This window comes from Megalopta genalis, chromosome 6 (genome assembly GCF_051020955.1).
Source record: "Megalopta genalis isolate 19385.01 chromosome 6, iyMegGena1_principal, whole genome shotgun sequence".
Classification (NCBI taxonomy): Eukaryota; Metazoa; Arthropoda; class Insecta; order Hymenoptera; family Halictidae; genus Megalopta; species Megalopta genalis.
This window is the reverse complement of record NC_135018.1, coordinates 3,299,952-3,319,813: the sequence shown is the minus strand read 5'-3', so window position 1 is coordinate 3,319,813 and position 19,862 is coordinate 3,299,952. Positions and strand designations below refer to the sequence as shown.

Here is a 19,862-nt window from a genome sequence, read left to right as displayed (position 1 = left end):
GATCGTTTAAAACGGATTAATACGGCAATACGCACTACGAGATAAGGGATAAATGAAAATAAGAGAAGATCAGGGGATTACAGAAACTTTTAAGGCTATTGGATACGAGTGAACAGGTCCGCGGGTCGCTCTCTACCACGTTAAAAAAGTACGCGCAGAGAGATAGCGTTAGAACAGAGGACGCGACACGGTGTCGTAACCTCGGCCGCGCGTCTTGCCGCGTGCGTTTCTTAGACCGTACGCAACGAGAAGTGACCTTAAGGCTTTTTATTCGCTAAGGTGTATCAGTATCGTAGGGTGAAAAATATACGAGGCGTCCGCGAGAGCGTCGAACTTCCGTCGTGGATGGCCAAAGCCGATGACTTCGGTCTAATCGAATACTGTTCTCTCGCGCGAGATCCGCTCGATGATTACAGGTAACGTAATCGAAAAGTCCTTCGTCCGAGGACAAATTTGGACTGTCAACCGGAGGAATATTTTTCGTACACGATTTCAGATCACCGTGGTCCGAGTAATATCTCTCCAATCGACGCTCGAATTCTCCGCAAAAGTGGACAATTTCGGAAGAAGAGATACGATTATTCGAGCGTCGCGGTTCGCTTTTATAGTTACGAATTGTCAACCAACGATGAAACAATCTCGAACAGACTCGAACAATCGTGTCCACTCTCCCCGAATTGTCCATTTCCGTGGACAATCCGAGCGTCAATTAGAGAGACATTACTGTGTATCGATCGGAATTCTAATAATTGGCCAACGAATTGACAAACGAACCGAATTGAACGACGGCGACGCGCGGCGTCCGGTCTCGGGAAACGAGAAGGAAGCCGCGAAATCGTCGAAACGATCGAAGGAATCGGAACGGAGCTCGTTAACCGTGGAGAATCATTTCTGGACGAGAACTCCGGCGAAGATCGGGGATCCTAGCTTCGCTGATCGAGTCCTACGAATCGGATCCGAAACTTCGACCGCCGACTTCGATCGAAGATCGACCGCCCTTCGGCGATCGTTCGGCGAAGGAAAGCGCGAACGTCGAAACAACTGTGCGTCTTTGGTATATAAGGGATTCGTTTCGATTTCGATCGATCCGACCCGGTCCGAGCCAGTCCGATCGCGCGGATCGATCGAGTCGAGTGTTCGCCACAAGAGGAATCGGTGACACGACTTTGTTTTTCTTTTTCTCGCTTGCTTTCTCGCTTTTTTGCTTTCTTCATTTTCGGAGGAAGATGACGACCTCCGACCTTGACCGATCTGGGACACGTGCTCGCGACAACAGGGCGACGTAATTTTCTGTAACCCGCCGAGATTTTTCATCGCCATTCGTGGACGAACAACGCGTGAATAAGAGAATCTTTTCTTTTTATCCGAAGAGACAAGTTTCTGGTCAAAAGCTCGGACATACTTCTTTGTCGTTACTTAGCGTTCAAGCGAAGAGGAACAAGACTCTCTTTTCTTTTTCTTCCCTCACGCGGATCGGATTACCTACCTAACGTGATAATCGATAGAATTTCGCTATGCCTAATTAGGTAATCAATTGTACTATTAAGAAATTTTTTTCCGGTATTTCTTCTTTGATATTCAAGTTCGAATTGTCATCAAAAAAATAAAAAAAAGAAAAATGAAAACGAGAGAAACCGGTACCAGTTTCTTCCTCCGTTCGATATCGTACCGTGTAACAATGAAGAATAGAGCAGTATCATACCGTTTTATATTCGTTTTACGCTTTTTTTTTCCTTTTTCTTTAAATCATTCGAAGTGTTTTTAATTTAAGTTACGTAAAAAAAAGTCGCCGCTCGATTTACGTTCCGTCGTAGAAGAATATTCATTCTCTCGAAACTCACACGAATCGTACGAATAGAAAATCTTAAATTCAAGAATAAGAATATTTAATATGCTAGGGTGTTCGCTTATTTTTTTTCGTCCTTTTTCTCCTATCGTTTTTTTCTTCTTCTTCTTCTTCTCAACTTTCTCCGTTAAATATAGCAGAATTTGTAAACATCTTGTACCCGCACTTTTGAGCAGAGTTAAAAATTCACGGGCGAACCGTTCATCGGTCGCCGTTGACTGAGAAATTCTCTTTTTTTTTTTCTGTCGCCGGATGCATAGTCAGCTGATCTCACTTAATCGTTCCGTAGAGCCGTTTTGTTGTTGTTGTGATTGATCGCCGAACAAACCGATCGATCGATCGGGCTTGATTAGGCGTGATCGTGAATCATTTCTTTCATGAGAACCAAAGCTCCCAGCACCAATGATCGAAAACCGCGAGACTATAAAAGTGACAGTTCTTAAATCCCTCCCTTCCCCTCCTCCTCCCCCGATCCCACCCTCCCACCCTCCCTCCCACCCTAATCCCCGGCCAATAAATTATTCTATAAAACATTAGATTCGCTTTTTTGAAACGTCTAAAAAACTGTTACATTTCTATGCTCGAACAACCGCGCGCGAGTCGTTCGCACAATTAATCTCTAAAAACTCTGTCGAATTCAAGCATGGGACGATTAAAAAAGGTACGTACTTGAAACAATATTATTATTCCGACGAAAACAGAGGATCGATCCCTTGAACAAGCCGTCTCAATTGTCATTCGCTTTCCGTGCGGGAAAAAAAGAAAAACCTGTGGCTCGCGACGCGACGACCGTCGTCGTGATATCGAATATTATCCTAAATAAAAACTATATTATCCTCGAACGAGAAAAATTTACAGTCGTGCTTCGTTCTGAAATTGGAAAGCTCGGCTCAAATAATCGTAATCGAGTTCGCCGATTGATCGGGAGCATGTTTCGCAAATACGTCTAGAAAAGTGTCCTTAAAACGTGTGTTCGTGTATTTATGTATGCGTGTGTGCGCGCGCACACACGGGTATGCCGACGACAACGACGACGTCTCGTAAATTTGTGTTCCGGTAAAATCGGCAGGAAATATCTAATAAAACTCGCCACAAGTTCACACGGTTAGCGCGCGGTTTCGTTCGCGCGAACTCGAAGAAAAGAAAAAAAACACATATATGTATACATGTATCTATATATATATATGTATATATATATCTATCTATATTTCGTACGTGTATATCGCAATCCTGTGTGTCACCAACGTTAAAACGATCATCGGTAATCCAGATCGAAGCTGATAGATCGCGACGACGGTGATCGATGTCGAAAAAAGAGAAACTGAAAACGCTGTTGTTTTTTAAAGCTTTCGGGAATTAAAGCGTCGACGGACGATACCGGACGACAGTGGAGAAGACGGGCTTCGGTGATTCGTCTCCCGATTCTGGGTCACCTGATCCTCGATGTTTCCTTGTTCGCGCGACGTCTTTAAATGCCTCGGAACTCTGGAAGAATGCCTCGCGAGAAAGAGATCGCGCGGGAAAACGATATCGCGGGAAACACAGTTTTTCACGGTTTGAAAATGCACAGCTCCACGTCGAAGATTTTTCATCGTTTCGAGCCGAGACCGAGCGTGCGCCGAGAGTTTCGGCGAGCAGAGAGCGGCGCCGATCTACGCGCCGATCTACGCGCTGATCGAATCGAGGAAACATCCGTCTGCGAGAGCAACGAACGATCGAATCCGGGTTCTAAAGCAGCGACAGTTTCGCTTCTTTTTTGGAGAAGAAAAATTCACGAACGCGACGTTCCAAATCGATGTAGAACGCGATCGTTCGCAGAGATCTCGACTCGCCGGCGACGATCACAGCCGGTGGATCGATTCGATCGCCGATTCCGTTTTTCCTCGACCTCGAAAACAGATTCGCGCGAGCTGCATCGTTTTTCGGAGCAGAGAAAATCGACGATCTTGCATCGCAGCTCGCGCGAAACCGAGACTCGATGTCCGCGAACCGCGTCGAGAATAGCCGCCGAAATCTAGCGAAGTTCGAACGAAGCTCTACACGAAGCTCTACACGAAGGATCCGAGTGTCTGGGGAATTGTCCAAGAGCGTCTCGAGCTCCCCAAGCGAATCGTCCTCTATCACAGTCTGTCGAACCTAAAAGAAAAGCGACGTCGCGCCGCAGGAAACTGTCCGAACTTCCGAAAACTTTCGACTCGCGTCGTCTCCGCGCCCGACGAAGCTCCGATCCACAGTGATCCGATTAATCCGCGACTGCAGCACCATTCAGAATAATCGAAGAATCAACGACGATGATCATCGGCGACAGCGTGTCTTAAAAATCGCCGAGCCTATTCGACGAAAGAAAGCTCTGTGCGGTTAATTTCGCTCGATGTGTTTGAAGTCTCCTCGTTCCGCGGCCTCTGTCGCCGAGTTGCCGCTAGGAATCGGGACGCAGCGAGACGAGTCGTTTCTTCGAGTCGCGTCGATCTTCAAGCTCGACGTCGAGGAAAGACGCTCGAAGTCGACGCGCGATCCTCGAACGCTCCGCTCGCGAACCTCCGGTCATCCGAGCTACTTCCGCGATCTGCCCGGCAGAACAGCGCGATCCCTGCACTAGATCATAACCGAATCGTTGCCATTCTCCTAGCATCATAATCATCCGGCACGACGACATGATCATCCGCAATCGACGCGCTTCCTCCAGAACCGCGCTTCGTCCCAAGAACCTCTCGCCGACGACGCGAGCTTCGAGCAACGTCGACGACGCGATGTAAATGTTGTCTCAAGGCCTGCTCGAATCCGCAGGAGAGCGTCTTCCGCCGCGAAGGATCAAGGATCGGCTCGCGCGATCTCGAAACGATGAAACTTTTCGGCGACGAGGAGGCTGCGCGACGCGCGCGAATCCCGAAAGAAAGCGCGGCGTCTTTTGGTGTTTTTTTTTCGAGCTCGATTCGAGAGATGCGCGGGATCGTCGTTGCGTTATCACCGACGGTGACGATAAAGAATATCGTGCAACGTGAACAGCTCGGCCAGGGTGACACGCGCGAACGGTCGAAAAAGACGGACACTAGCGACGAGGACTGAAGTAGTGGTTGTTAAGCTAGACTCTCTCGGTGGTAGTAGATCGGCGTAGAAGCAGCCGGATAGAAGTGCACGGAGCGCACACCAGTCGGTCTGGCTCTCCTTAGCATTAACACGCGATATACCAGAAAAACCAGTTTGCAGGCTTTTTATTAGGCCTTTACTTTCGCCTGCGAACTGAAAGGAAGAGTGAGCGATTGAGCGAGCCAGCGAACGAGGCCTGCTAGACTAACCGATGAGCGAGCGAGCGAACGAGTAAAGTGACTGACTGAGCTAACTAACGGGGTCACCAGTCGATACGGACGCGAGCATACATGTAAAGAGAGGGACGCTAGTATTCCGTACACATACACGTTCTCTCTCTCTCTCGCTCTCTCTATCATTCATTCTGTCTCTCTCTCTCTCTTTCTCTCTTTCGCTCGCTGTCTTCGCGCGCGCGCACGGCGCACGCAAACTCGAGACCACGGAGATCCGTGTCCAGTGTGTTGTCTCTGTGCGTGTATAGAGCATATAGACGCGCAGACACATAATCCGCGCCAACACACACATGCACGCACACGCCAACGAGCCCGGTCGCGGAGGCACACGCGCTCGCATAACCGCGCGCGCGCGCGCGCGAGCACGAGCAAGAACGCGTTTCGAGCGAGAGCGTCGGTGCGCTCCGCGCGGTATTAAATAATTACGGTATCTAATAAAGAAAGTTATGCAAGCGGTCGCCGCCGCAACGAGAGTCTAGGGTCGCCGCGCAAGGATCGCTCGATCGCGTGTCAAATCGCCGGCGTGATCGCGCGTGCGCGCGCGCGCGCGACAGCGTCCAGAAAGATATGACGCCTTCTGTGTTCGCAAACGCGGAGTCTCGCGTCCTTCGACCGGCACATCAAGGCTTACACAGGCCCCGTTCTAGCTTTTCAATTGTTCTCGCGTGCGCCTCCGAAAACCGAAAGAAACCTTCGCGACTTCCACCCTGTCTCCGTTCCAGCTCGCGAAGTCATCTCGTTCGACGGCTCGAACGCCGCTCGATCGCGCGCGCCCGACTCGCGCGGGCTTCGCTCGTTTTCCCGGCAACGCCGAGAAACCCGAATTGGGCCTCACCTGGCCGCGCGAGGCTCGTTCTACGTGTCGCGCCGATCGCTCATTCCCGATTTTCCAAAATTTTATCACGTTACATAGTATCTAAATTGAAATGTGTTCACAGCCACACATTAATATTTATACATAGATTTATACATGTATTTATATATATACATATATATATGCATACATATATATTTATATATATACATATATATATACATATATACACATATATATAAATATATACACATATTTATATATATTTATAATATTTTTGCTTGCAAACGCCACGGCCGTAAATCGTTTCGCTCTCCGTTTCTTTCGTAATCGTTACCACTACTTGCCCCCCCTCCCCCTTTCCCAAATATTTTCTCGTCACAACGCGTCCCCGACAACACGTGCGCGCTCCTTCCCCCCGTCGTCTCGTTACGCATTATTTTTTTTTATACAGCTTTTTTTTCCATTTTTCGATTATTGAAAAAGAAAGAGGGGCGACCGGAACGCGCCTCGGACGCACCGCGCCACACACGCGCGCGCGCGATGCACGCGTATATGTATACGTGTATACGTGTACGTATAGGCTCGGTGATACACATATAGATATAGATGCGCTCCAACAGAGAGAAAATTTGTTGCGGTTTCAGTCGTGTGATCGGCGAGCTACGTCGCCTGAATTTTTTCGTTCTCTCCTCTTCCCCGCGCTCCGTGTGCTCTCCTCCCCTCCGTCCACCCCGGCTCTCTTCGCAAACATAAGCTCGCTTAGCTCCTTCCGCACGTCCATTCGCCCTTATTCTCCTCCACACGCCCGCGCCCGCTCGGAATCGTTCCTCGAGCACGCGGCGACACGCGCGCTGCCGTGTGCACGGGGGGCCTCGTTCGTACGCGAATATTCTAATCGTGGCTATCACACAACAACAATCGTCCGGGCCCGCGCGGGCCCGCGACAGACACACCCGCGCCCCTTTCGACGCGATCACCGAGACGTCGCTTTGATCCCCGACCCCTCCACCCCGCGCTCCGCGTTCCCGTCTAAAGAACGCGCGCGTCTAGAGATGCTCCTCTTCGAAATGGTAGGCACAACACATATTTCTTACTTTGTATCTCGGTTTCGCACGGAGTCTTGTAGTCTCTCGGTTGATCCCCTGCGACCCTCTTAGCAGAGCAAGTACCGTATATTATATATGTATATATATCGTGGATAGATCCTGCCCACCTCTCTCCCCCCCACCCATCCCTTCGACAACTGAGTTAGATTCACCGCAACTGGTACGCGTTGGCCGAGGGAGAACACGTCCGCGATGGGGGATCGTTTTTTCATCTCCCCCGGCTGTCAGTCTTTCTGAAAACCGGTCACCATACGCCGATCAACGGGCGCCAGAATCGTGGCTTTTCCTCTCGTTCCCCGGTCCGTTCACCCCCTCTCTCTCTCTTCGTCGCTATTCTCATCCCCGTCGCTTCCCCGCGTCGTCCCGCCATCCACGATCTCTCTCCTCTTCGTTCTTCCGCCGTTCCGACGAGCTCCTCCTCGTCTACGTCACACTTCGGACTGACCCGCGTTCGACAAGACCAAACGTCAACTGAGGAGCAGGCGTTGTTCGGCCGGCCTCCGCTCGTGGAAGATCGACGGCGTCCTTGCTTCGTCCCCGCGAACGCAGGGGTGGCCAAGGTGACGTCGGGATCGGTCGCGATCGAACGCAACGTGATCAACGTTACCGCGTTCCTCGCGCTTCTCCCGATTCTCTTCGTCTTCCTTCTCCTCGTCGTCGTCGTCGTCGTCGTCGTCGTCGTCGTTGTTGTCGTTGTCGTTGTCATCGTCGTTAGTCCCGCGGCTGCTGATAACGATCGTGGCGGTGGTTGTGGTGGTGGTGGTGGTGTTGTTGTTGTTGTTGTTGTTGTTGGTGGCGGCACCGAGGTCGGTGACCGTGCCGGTGGTGGTTGTAGTAGCGGTGGCGGTGATGGCGGCGTTAGCGGCGTCGTGGTCAGTGTCGCATCACGACGAGCACGCCATCCAAGAGTTGCAGGTGCACGCGTAGCACGCGGTGGGTATCACGGGAGTGTAATAGTAACCGTTCGCGTAAACGTAGGCGGCCGGCGGGCCGGGCGGCGTCTGCTGATGGCTCGTCAGCCGTTGTTGCTGCTCCTGGCAGAGCACTTGGTAGGCGAGGCTCTCGATCAGCGACAGGGTCTGTCGTCTCTCGTGGCCCATCAGGCACACCGTGGACTCCTCCACCACGTTGTAGAGCAACGTCAGGTATTGGTACTTGAGGGCCTCCTCCTCGGGCCCGACGAAATGATTCCACAGATAGTTCTCGAGTTTGGCGCGCTGCTGGCTGATGTCCGGGAAGTCGATGAAGAATCTCGAGCACATGTAACGCTCGAGGGTCTTTATGTAGTCCGGCTGGTACGGTTTGTACATCTTGACGAGCAGGTTGCAGTACTTGAGCAGGCCGCCGCCGCGGATCTCTTCCGGATGCCTGGTCGAGATCAGCTTCTTGTGGAGATGATAGAGCGCCTCCTGAAAGTCACCGTAGACGGACTCGCCGACCACCGTCGGGTAGAAGTTCTCGCCGATCGGCAGCTTGCTGCACTCGTAGAACAACAGGAGGGAGTCGAGCACGATCTGGAACGAGTCGACGGAGAATTCGAACTGCCGCCTCATCGAGTCGACGAACTTCAGCTCGACGTTCCTGTGGCCGCGGGAGTTCCCGAGGGAGATCAGGGACCACCGGTCACCGTCGTTGTTCACTTTCACCATCTTGCTGACGTACGCCTCCTTCAGGCTGCACGTGGTGATACGCTTGCGGCTCACGCCTTCCGGTAGCAGGTCGAACAGCGAGCCGAGCACCGCGGCCTTCACCTTGTCGTAGTTCCGGCCGCTCGACAGCTCCACCGCGAAGATCAGGTCCAGATCGTTGTACGGCTGTGACTCCGTTGCTAGAACGTGGGACGCGGCGCCGCCGTTCAGCCGGATGTCCCGTACCCTCATGCCGGCGCCACCGTTGCTCGGGTCGGTCTCCAATTTGCTACGCACCACCGTCACCAGGTCCCTCAGACGGACCTCCAGGGTGGGGAAGTTACCTCGGCCGTGGATCGACACCACCTCGTTCATCACGTCGTTCAGCCGACGGACCTGCTCGAAACTGAGCACCGCGAGCCTCTGCTGTGGGTCCGGGCAGTCCGGGTTGTTGTTCGGGTTGTTGACGCTGCTCGTCTCGTTGCCGTCGTTCGTCTTCGTGCCGTTCACCTGGCAGAGGGACTCCATCATTGCGACCCGACGCTGGCGTTCCTCGCCGATCTCCAGGGAGCCACACTGCAACCGAATTGAAACGGGAGATGTTATTAACCGTGCCATTACCGTATCCGGGAGGATCGCGTGGAAGGCGCCGCGTCGCACCTACCGACGTTCGAGCCGTCCGGCTTAACGAGATCGGGATATTTATTCATTTATCGCGGCTGCCTTCGTGGTTTTTTATTCGTATTTTCTGATTATTTATTTTCTTATTATTATTCGAGCCGTTCAGCTCGAATGCGAGAAGTCCAGTTTTCGAAAATACGGAGATGGATATTTGAATATTTATATTACTCTAGAGCGCAATAATTCCTTGGAAACGCAAAAACGTTATGTGTACTACTATGTCAAATTATTATATATTATTATATATATTATTATATATATAATATATAATATATATATAATAAAAAAATATATATATATAATATATATATAATAATATATATATATATAATAAAAAAATATATATATATAATATATATATAATAATATATATATATATATAATATATATTCTTATATTATCAATATTGTCAAATTTATTGAAACGCAGAATCCTTGAATATCTGGAGTTTGAAATAAATGGACTTAGGCTAGTTTCGAAATGAACGGCTCGTTTATTGTATGCCAAGTCTACTATCTGGTACATATAGTAGGCTAGTATAGTGTTTAGTGAATGAACATTTAATTTGCGCGTTCGTTAAAATGATTGTTATTTAAGCCTTTGAATGATATTATCGTAAACGATGTTATCGTAAAAAGTTATAAAAGTAAATTCACGTCTGCGAGACAGATGTGGACGTTTAATAGAATATTACATTAAATACTAAATATAAATATTATTGTGAAAAGGGTAATTTTGAAATAATCATGTCCGACTTACAATGATTTTTGTAATCGCAAGTATAATAATTCCAACAAATTAAATCTGAATACCATCTATTTTACAGTATAAAATCGCCCTAACAATTGTCAGCGATAAAATATACAATTTAGAAGTTCTAATTTATTCATACAAACAATTTAGAACAAATAGCAACTCGAACTTTCTTTATTGTTCTCATATTTTTAAGAGTTACCGCAACTTACGTGAAATTATTCTCAATTTTATTTTAATTTAACCAATTGCTTATGATTTAACGTTATCCCTCAATGATAAATCAATTATAATAATAACGTTTTACCTAATTTTATTTGATTTTAATTTATGTGTTTAATTCTAATTGATTTGATTTAGAATTATCTATTTATTTATCATCGTGATTCGTTTGATTAATAATCAGAAGCTACTCAGCTAATTCACGCTATTAAAATCCTGAATTAAAAAAAAACATACGTAGAATGATGTTCGACGATTAATTCTACGGCTATAAGGAAAAGCGTCGCGACTGAGAATTTCAAATTCGATTTAACGCGTTAATCGAACTCTAGCATACAGGATTTACGTATGCATCATAAAAGAACCTCGTGAATACAAATTATGCAATTTGAAACGCTGCTGATACGGAGCCATCGGTGATCAGAACTCTGAACGAAAGTATTTCGGTAGTGAAAACATGCGACTCGCGGTGATCTTCCTCGCAGCCACAGAATTACTGATTCGTTTTTTATTGCGGTGATATATAGAACCATAACCATGCTAAATAAGCAGCTTAAATTCTCTCCATAGGTCAAACAAACAGAATTTCTGGAAATATGAAAACTGACGCAGAATTTCGATTATGCGGTCTAAATGTGGAAACACGAATGCTCAGCTAACGAAATTATATTTATTTATATTCATATTTGGACTTATATATTTATATTAATATTTATACTAATATATTTAAATTTATATTTATACTTATATATTTAAATTTATATTTATATCTATATATTTATATTCATATTTAGACTTATATATTTATATTCATATTTATACTAATATATTTCAATTTATATTTATACTTATATATTTAAATTTATATTTATATCTATATATTTATATTCATATTTAGACTTATATATTTATATTCATATTTATATCTATATATTTATATTCATATTTATATTTATATATTTATATTTATATTTAGACTTATATATTTATATTCATATTTATACTAATATATTTAAATTTATATTTATACTAATATATTTAAATTTATATTTATACTAATATATTTAAATTTATATTTATACTAATATATTTAATATTATTTATGCTTATATATTTATACTTATTTACATTTATACTTGTATATTTATATTCATATTTATACTTATATATTTAAATTTATATTTATACTTATATATTTAAATGTATATTTATACTTTATTCATATTTGGCTAATAAAAAGAATTCGGGTATCGATGGTTCGGATAATCGAGACTCCCCTGTACACATTAATTCTACGTACATTAAATCCCTCGCGGTGTTTCCCCTTCGCTCAAAAGTTTGCAGATTGTGACGAAGCATGAAGCAAACTTTATGTAAAACTACAAGTTTCTTGTAGTGGGTCGAATGGAAACTTCGCTCCTTTTTCCCGACAAGTTGCGAGATAACAAAAACTAAATGACTTATGTACACACCGTGGCTCGCGAAAGTATTCGAGCAGCCTTTAAAGCTGAACAACTTTTTTTTCTCAGATTGTATCGAATGACTTGAATTTTTAATCGTAAAAATCTCCAGATCTTTCGCAACGTTTGACTGTTTGTAGTTAAAAAAAAAAACAAGCAAAATATCGATGATATTTTAGGCATGCATGCAAATTTACCGACGGAAAGTTGCGAAACTTTACGTATCGTGACATTTCAGTAAAATCTGATATTTATATTACTATTATATTATATTATATTAATACATTATAATTAACTAATATAAATATAATACAATATAATATAATATAATATAATATAATATAATATAATATAATATAATATAATATAGTATAATATAATATAGTATAATATAGTATAATATAATATAATATAATATAATATAATATAATATAATATAATATAATATAATATAAATAATTTTACTTTGAAATGGACAATTTGAAGGGAGTTAAAAAAGTGGGCAAAAAGGGTGAAAAATGCGCGCTACGACACTGATCGAACGACGGATATTTGCGGCCACTTGAAACCAGACGAATCGAACACTGAGTACACTGTCACGTTCAGGAAACTCTCCTCTATCTTGTAACAAAAATCCGAGCTATCTAATGTTCTTATTTTTTACGCGATGCCCTTTTTTTACCCTAAATAGCGCTACTGTACGAAACCTCGTGTTTTTCCAAAAATCGAGGGTGACAGAGCAATCCCTCTCTCTGGGATTCGTCTTTTGTATGACAAACTGTATACCAGGATCACGCTGACTGGTTAATACAGGCCGAAATTATCGTTCGACAATGTAATCACTTTACGAGTAGCGCGGAGAGCGCTTAAAGCTGCGCGTTTGCGGCACGTATGCATTTATACACGCGCGCACGTGTCGCGGTGTGCGAAATGTACGCGTGTACACTTCGAAATGCCACGAGGTTACATCCGGGTAGTGTGCACGTTCGCGTCTCTAGACCTATTCCAAGTTCTAGCTTGCCGTTTCATGTATTCTCATAGAACGCCGCTCGAACTTTCAAGGAAATGAAGTCGCTTTAACCTTCGCGCGGAGGCGTCACGATCCTCCAAATATCCGCATTGAAAACAGAATGTCACGTTGGAGTGCATTGAAATCATACGGAGACACGAGTCGCGGATGCGTTCGACGTTGCATCGATTTTTTTTCTATCCCTTTCGATTGTATACTTTGTTGACTTTGCATTATATATATACTCGTGTAATAATCAATGTCATTCGGAGAGATATTTTATTAAGTGTGCTTACATTATACAGTAAATTCTCCCGGATTGTCCCTCAGCTTGTAAACAAAAATGGACAATTTGGGAAAATGAGTATTATTTGAGCCGTTTATTTTGAAAGTGGCATAAGTCATTTTGCTTTTTAGTCGATATATTTAAGGGTTTGCGTTTTAACACGTTTAAAAATATGGATGCTTATCTCAGGATACTGATATTTTTCTCAGTATAAATAATCACCACTTTTATATATAATATATATATATATATTATATATTATTTATATTATATTATATATATATTTGTATATATATTTTAAAATTATAATATATATATATATATATATATATATATATACTTTTATATTTATATATATATATATATATATAAATATAATAAATCACCACTTTTCATTACGGTAAAGTAATTTATGCCACTTTCAAAATAAACGGCTCATTTCTCGAAAGAAGTTTTAGCGTATAAAGTTCGTTCATATTCTATAAATTCGATTAAATTAGATTTCGGATCTGAAATAGCTTCGAGAAAATTCTCACTTCTCGGAAACGTTTATTTTGTACGAAGATACGTTCTGTTTAATTATCGAGTACACGATAAGATAAACGCGTGTTTCATTCACAGCGAAGATATTGATTGCTGAAAATAATTAATGACTGGATCGTAACATCTTTATCGCGATCCTTTTAACCTTTTAACTGCTGTATCCTTCGCGACAAATACGCTCGAATTGACCGGTCGGTTCGACGAGTATACTCGTCAGAAATAGCAGTATTTTGTGTCACGACGAGTATACACTCGTAAAAAGTTTTATTAGCTATTTAATAACCTATTTCATAACCGTGACATAACCTTAATCAGTCAGCTGCGTTCGACGAGTATATTCGTCACGGAGAAGTGGTAGTATTTCGTGTCACGACGAGTATACTCGTGCGTAAAAAGTAGCGACCATTGGCTATTTAATAACCTATTTAATAGCCTATTTAATAATCTTGACATAACCTTAACCGGTTAGCTTCGTTCGACGAGTATAGTCGTCACGGAGAACTGGAAGTATTTTGTGTCATCGACGAGCATACTCGTCGCTTCCTCGAGCGATCATTGGCTATTTAATAACCTACTTAATAACCGTGACATAACCTTAATCAGTTAGCTTTTTCCGACGAGTATACTTGTCATCGCTTGATTCTCGCGACACATATAGGTGCGCGCTCTGAAAAGGAGGCGCTACAGCTATGAATATTATTATTAAGAATAATTCAAGATAAATAATTACACGTGTTATTATAATAATATAATAATTAATAATTCATAATAATAATATATATATATATTATTATTATTATTATTATAATTATGAATTATATATAATGATAAATATATATTATATATATAATAAATAAATATATATATAAATAATAATATTATATTATATATAATAATAAACATAATTCTGTGACTCCGATTATCGAAGCTGCGAAAGATATCGTAAAACAATGGTTGCCGAAGATCCCCTTTGGTTTCGCTGGGACAGCGAACCTGTAGCAACAGGTGCACTGCAGGTGCAAATGCAAGTGCAAGAGTAAGTTTTAGGGTCGGTCGAACAGATTTTGAAAATATTATGCCTAAATATTATATAATCTGTGTTGATCGATTCGGTTCCAAGAAAAGCGTGATATTTTTGTAACTGTATCGCTTGGTCGGATGTCAGCAATTTAAATAATCTCGGCTAATAAGTCAAAACAAGATCGGCTTCCATATAAAGCAGATAACAATAAATTGCTGACACACTTTCTGCAGCAGCGTGTACAATTTAAAATACAAAGTAAGATGACGAACCTTATTTATCGAGCACCGTATTATGCGCAAAGAGACGATGAGACGGTTAAAAAACAACTGTCAACTGAACAAGAAAAAGACTGCATAAGAAATGACGATCTTCCAATGATAAGGATGTCAACGCTCGCGTGCACGTGTTAATAGCGTCACGTTCGCGGAAAAGAAGCGGATAATACTTTTATGAATATTATATATAAATTATTATATATATATAATAATAATAATTAATAAATTATTAATAAAAAAAATTAATAAAATTATGTATATATAAATATAAATTATTATATATTATATATATAATATTATATTATATATATATAATAAAAAATTATCATTATATATAATTCATAATAATAATAATAATAATAATATATATATATTATTATTATGAATTATTAATTATTATATTATTATAATAACACATGTAATTATTTATATTTATATATATATTATATTATATTTATATATATATTTATAATTATATATATATATATATATATATATATATATAATATATAATAATTTATATTTATATATACATAATTTATATATATATATATAAATTATTAGATATTATATATATGAATATTATATATATATAACAATTATCGAGTCCCAAACACGTCATAATTTAAGAGAAATATTAGCGTGCGGACCATTCATTTATCATAACGGAACAGCAAGAAGAACGAATGACTAAGTTGATGATAAGAAGAAAGAGAGGCGATTCGAATTTTTTCTAGAATCTGATTTTTAAAACATCGATGGACCCAGGGGAGGGAGAACGTGTCGAGAGAAAGTTGTGTAATATTGTTCTTGCGCTTCGAACGCTTAACGCTTCTTCGAGATTACGATGCCGTATCATTCGATTAACGACTTCCCTCGCACCTCGAGAAACATTATTCAGCTATTCGTTAACGATTCATCTAACCCGATAGTAACAAACTTTTCGATGCAGCAGCCGTGGTAAAGTTAAACTGTGGCAAATTAACACGGAAGAAATTAATCAGTGAACTATGGAAAAACACTAGAATTGTCGAATTTTTATTCAAGTCGATTATTTTCCGAATTATTTTCTACGTAAATAAATTCTCGTTGAAACAACAAATAACTTCTTATTCGAACGAATCTTTGGTCGAAGAGAGTCTTATTCGGAGAAATTGTTATTTGGATACATTTTTATTCGATTGGATAATTTATTATTTTATTGGCAGCATGCGTTTAACATTTCTGTGTAAGCTATTTAAATATTTGTTAAATATTAAATATTAAATAATTGTTAAATATTAAATATTAAATATTTGTTAAGTATTAAATATTAAATATTTGTAAAATATTGTATATTAAATATTTGTTAAATATTGTATATTAAATATTTGTTAAATATTAAATATTAAATATTCGTAAAATATTAAATACTAAATATTCGTAAAATATTAAATATTTATAACATATCGAATATTAGTAACTATTAAATATTTGTAAAATATCGAATATTTGTAACTATTAAATATTTGTAAAATATTGTATATTAAATATTTGTAAAATATTGTATATTATATATTTGTTAAATATTAAATATTAAATATTCGTAGAATATTAAATATTAAATATTAAATACTTGTTAAATATTAAATATTAAATATTCGTAGAATATTAAATATTAAATATTAAATACTTGTTAAATATTAAATATTAAATATTCGTAAACTATTTCGGTGCTTCCCAGTGTCTCTCGGTTTACGTTAAAATGCCGAAACAAATGCAGATTGTATCCAATAAGATGCTTCGCTCGTTAACATTATTACCGAAGAAATTAAATGTGCCAATAGTTCGTTCGTTCGCCGCGACTTATACGGGTTCACGTGCGAACGAAATGGAACCACGAACGATTCGAATCGTGCACAGAGCGCACACATATCCGCGTGTGAGAGAGAGAGAGAGAGAGAGAGAGAGAGAGAGCGCGCGTTTGGTCGGACGCGATAATGCTCAATTATCGCCGCAACGTAAGTCGATAGCGCGACCCGCTCGATTACGAGCTGACAGACGTCATTAAAGTTATCGATAGCGGTGACTTACAAGAAGAGGCCGCCAGAGTGGCACCGGGACTTTAAAAGTGGATTCTGTGGTCGCTCAATTTCTCTCTTTTTCTCTTTTTTTCGAAAAAAGGTACTCGAAGTCGTAGCAGCTCTCCACTTCACTCGTTCGTTGTAAGTCTGAATTATAGTAATTTCTTCCTAATTGATTCTCAGATTGTGCACAAAAATGGACAATTTGCGAAGAGGAGATCTATATTGTTCGATTATAATTTGATTATAATTATAATATATATATATATTATTATTATTATTATTATTATTATTATTATATATAATAATATATATATATACATATATATATATATATATATATATATATATATATATATATAAAAGTATATAATATATTATAATATATTATTCGATTGTTACAATTATTCGAGCCTTGCGGCTCGTTTTTATAGTTAAACATCGTCAACAACTATAAAAATGAGCCGCCAAGGCTCAGATAGTCGTATCTCCTCTTCCAAAATTGTCTATTTTTGTACACAATTTCAGCGTCAATTAGGGAGAATTTACTGCATAGTGTTTCGATACTTTATTCAGAACATTCTAATTAAATCGGAGTAGAACATTTAGGAGTGATCGTCTAAGAAAAATCACGTTACTGTTTTCCTTTATTTATTTGTTAAGCTTGCATCAATCCTTGGGTCATTAGCGATCGTACACACGATTATGTTAGTTATTTAATCCTTTCTGTACCACGTCCGGGTCTTGTCGGACCCAGAGCTCGAAGCCTGCCTCGACAAATTGACACTCGATGCCGCCTGCCGTTTGTTTATAATTACAGCAACGACAACAAATACCGAAACAAATGTAATTACTATGCAAAAGAAGTATGGTAAGATAATAGAAATAATAATAACAACGATGATAATAACAACAAAACTTTAGCTCAAAATGTTTAGCTCAAAATGAGTGGTATCATTGGTATCATGGGTCCGTCTGGACCCGAACGTAGAGTAATCTGATGCTATATTTGTTGAACTATACCAATAGACTTAAGAAATTCCAATACTTTATCGCTCAAGTTGATACTGTCCAAGGTTTCTTTCATATTGTTGATGTTTACCAGGTGGAAACATTTTTATCTTTGAAACTATCCGAATAAATCAGAATAAATGTCTGATTGTTACTCTTATAAACTGATATAAAACAGCTGTTTTTTTTGTGCTCCGTAAATCTAGCATTAAACGAGTTAAACGAGTTCCTACATAAAAATGTCAAAATTCAACGCAAATTTTAGATTAGGTTTAGCTTCAAACCCACGCGGTCCAATGTGTTTTTCCTTCTTCTATATATACGTATATCGTCATACGTAACTTCGATCGTAGCACTATCGATGAACGTGTACGAATCGGTAGCAGTAACAAGTGGCTTTGTTATAAAAGTCAATGTCAGATCTGCCCGAATATAGGAACAAATATAAATTAACACCGAACCGTCGAATCGACCGAAATCGTTGAAATTATACGAACTCGTTCGTTGGAAACGTTCGAATAAATTCGTCGGTTCGAGCACACGTCGCGACAACAATGAATCGATTAATTATTAAAATTTAAACGTCGAAGTTCCGTTTCGTCGTTCAAAATCGTCGAATTCGCGAAAACTCACAGGGGACGATCTCGAATACGATTAATTCAAGCACGAATCTTAAATAAAAAGAAAAGAAAAACGTCGAATTCCAGTTCCGTCGTTTAAAATCGTCGGATTAAAAAAGAAAAAGACTCCATCACAGACGATCGAATACAGTCAATTGAACCGCGAATCCGAATAAAACCGTCGAAAGTGCCGAACGAATTCAGTTCCCTCATATCTCGGGAGCAATTAACACGTCGAGCGCCGACAATGAAGCACTAAAATTCCGTCAAAGTCACAGCGATTTAATCGATCGAACCGAAACTAGAAACTTCAAATTCATCACACGACGACGAAGGGACGACATTCGAACCCTTTCGCATCCGAAACATCCAAGTCAAATTCAGTTCGTTCGAAAATAATAATATCGCAACGAAAATGACTCTGCAAGATTGCTAAAGAATTAGCGTCGCCCATATGCGACCGTCGCGGCGCCCGACGTCTTAAAATACAATCGCGATTCGACCACAAATTCCTTGCATTCGTCGCGTCTAGAATCGCTAGAATCTCCAAGAAAGTAAGCCGAGTTCTCGGCGATCGGCGAATGATCGTCGTTCAAAATCGGCAAAAACATCGAACTCGTTCCGTAGCGCGGGAGAAACCTCGCGAATCTCCTTCGATCATCACTCACTAGCATCCTAGTTATCATCGTGGATATGCACTCCGAAAATCTCGATGCAACCCTCGTCGGTCCTCGCCGCGCGGCGACGAGGCTCGATCGAGCTCGCGGGGACCGCGCGACCGGTCGTTGCACGGCGCGGCTCGAAGCGGCGCAGAGTGAACTCTCACCGTAGGAGGAGGATCGGCGGTCGATCGAGCGGTCCCCATCGATTTCCCGGTCCTCGATCCGTTTGATCACCGTGCACTTGAGAACGACGACACCTGTAACCCGAGCAGCCGCAGCCGCGCGCCGCGAGTCGCGCCGCGCCGCGCCGATTACAGCTGATTGCGTCACACGCGGAACGCGCCGCACTTCGCGAAGTTTCTGGCACCGCGGCGGAGCAGCGACCGTCGCGTCCCGGCGATCGCGAGCGATCGATCCGCTCGGTCCACTGAACGAAACATAGATCCAGCTGAACGATCATCACCGAGAGGCTGACCAGCAGGGAGGAAGAAGAGGAACTTTCACTCGTTCGGGACGCCACGCACGCTCACACTCGC

At 41.4% G+C, this 19,862-nt stretch overlaps 1 protein-coding gene across 4 annotated transcripts in view; it reads right to left on the bottom strand.

The window, feature by feature from the left end:
• Nucleotides 1–19,862, bottom strand: part of LOC117223867 (terminal nucleotidyltransferase 5C) — a 150,655-nt gene that overhangs the window by 2,085 nt on the left and 128,708 nt on the right. For 3 of the 4 annotated variants that reach the window (XM_076523058.1, XM_076523059.1, XM_076523057.1), the window contains one exon: nt 1–9,293. This exon is cut by the window's left edge and continues 2,085 nt beyond it. In XM_076523058.1, coding sequence (XP_076379173.1) covers nt 7,974–9,248 — 1,275 coding nt within the window. In that variant the 5' untranslated portion in view covers nt 9,249–9,293 and the 3' untranslated portion in view covers nt 1–7,973. Of the gene's footprint in view, nt 9,294–19,490; nt 19,842–19,862 lie in introns of those variants that run through there. The other variant, XM_076523056.1, reaches the window with a different exon arrangement.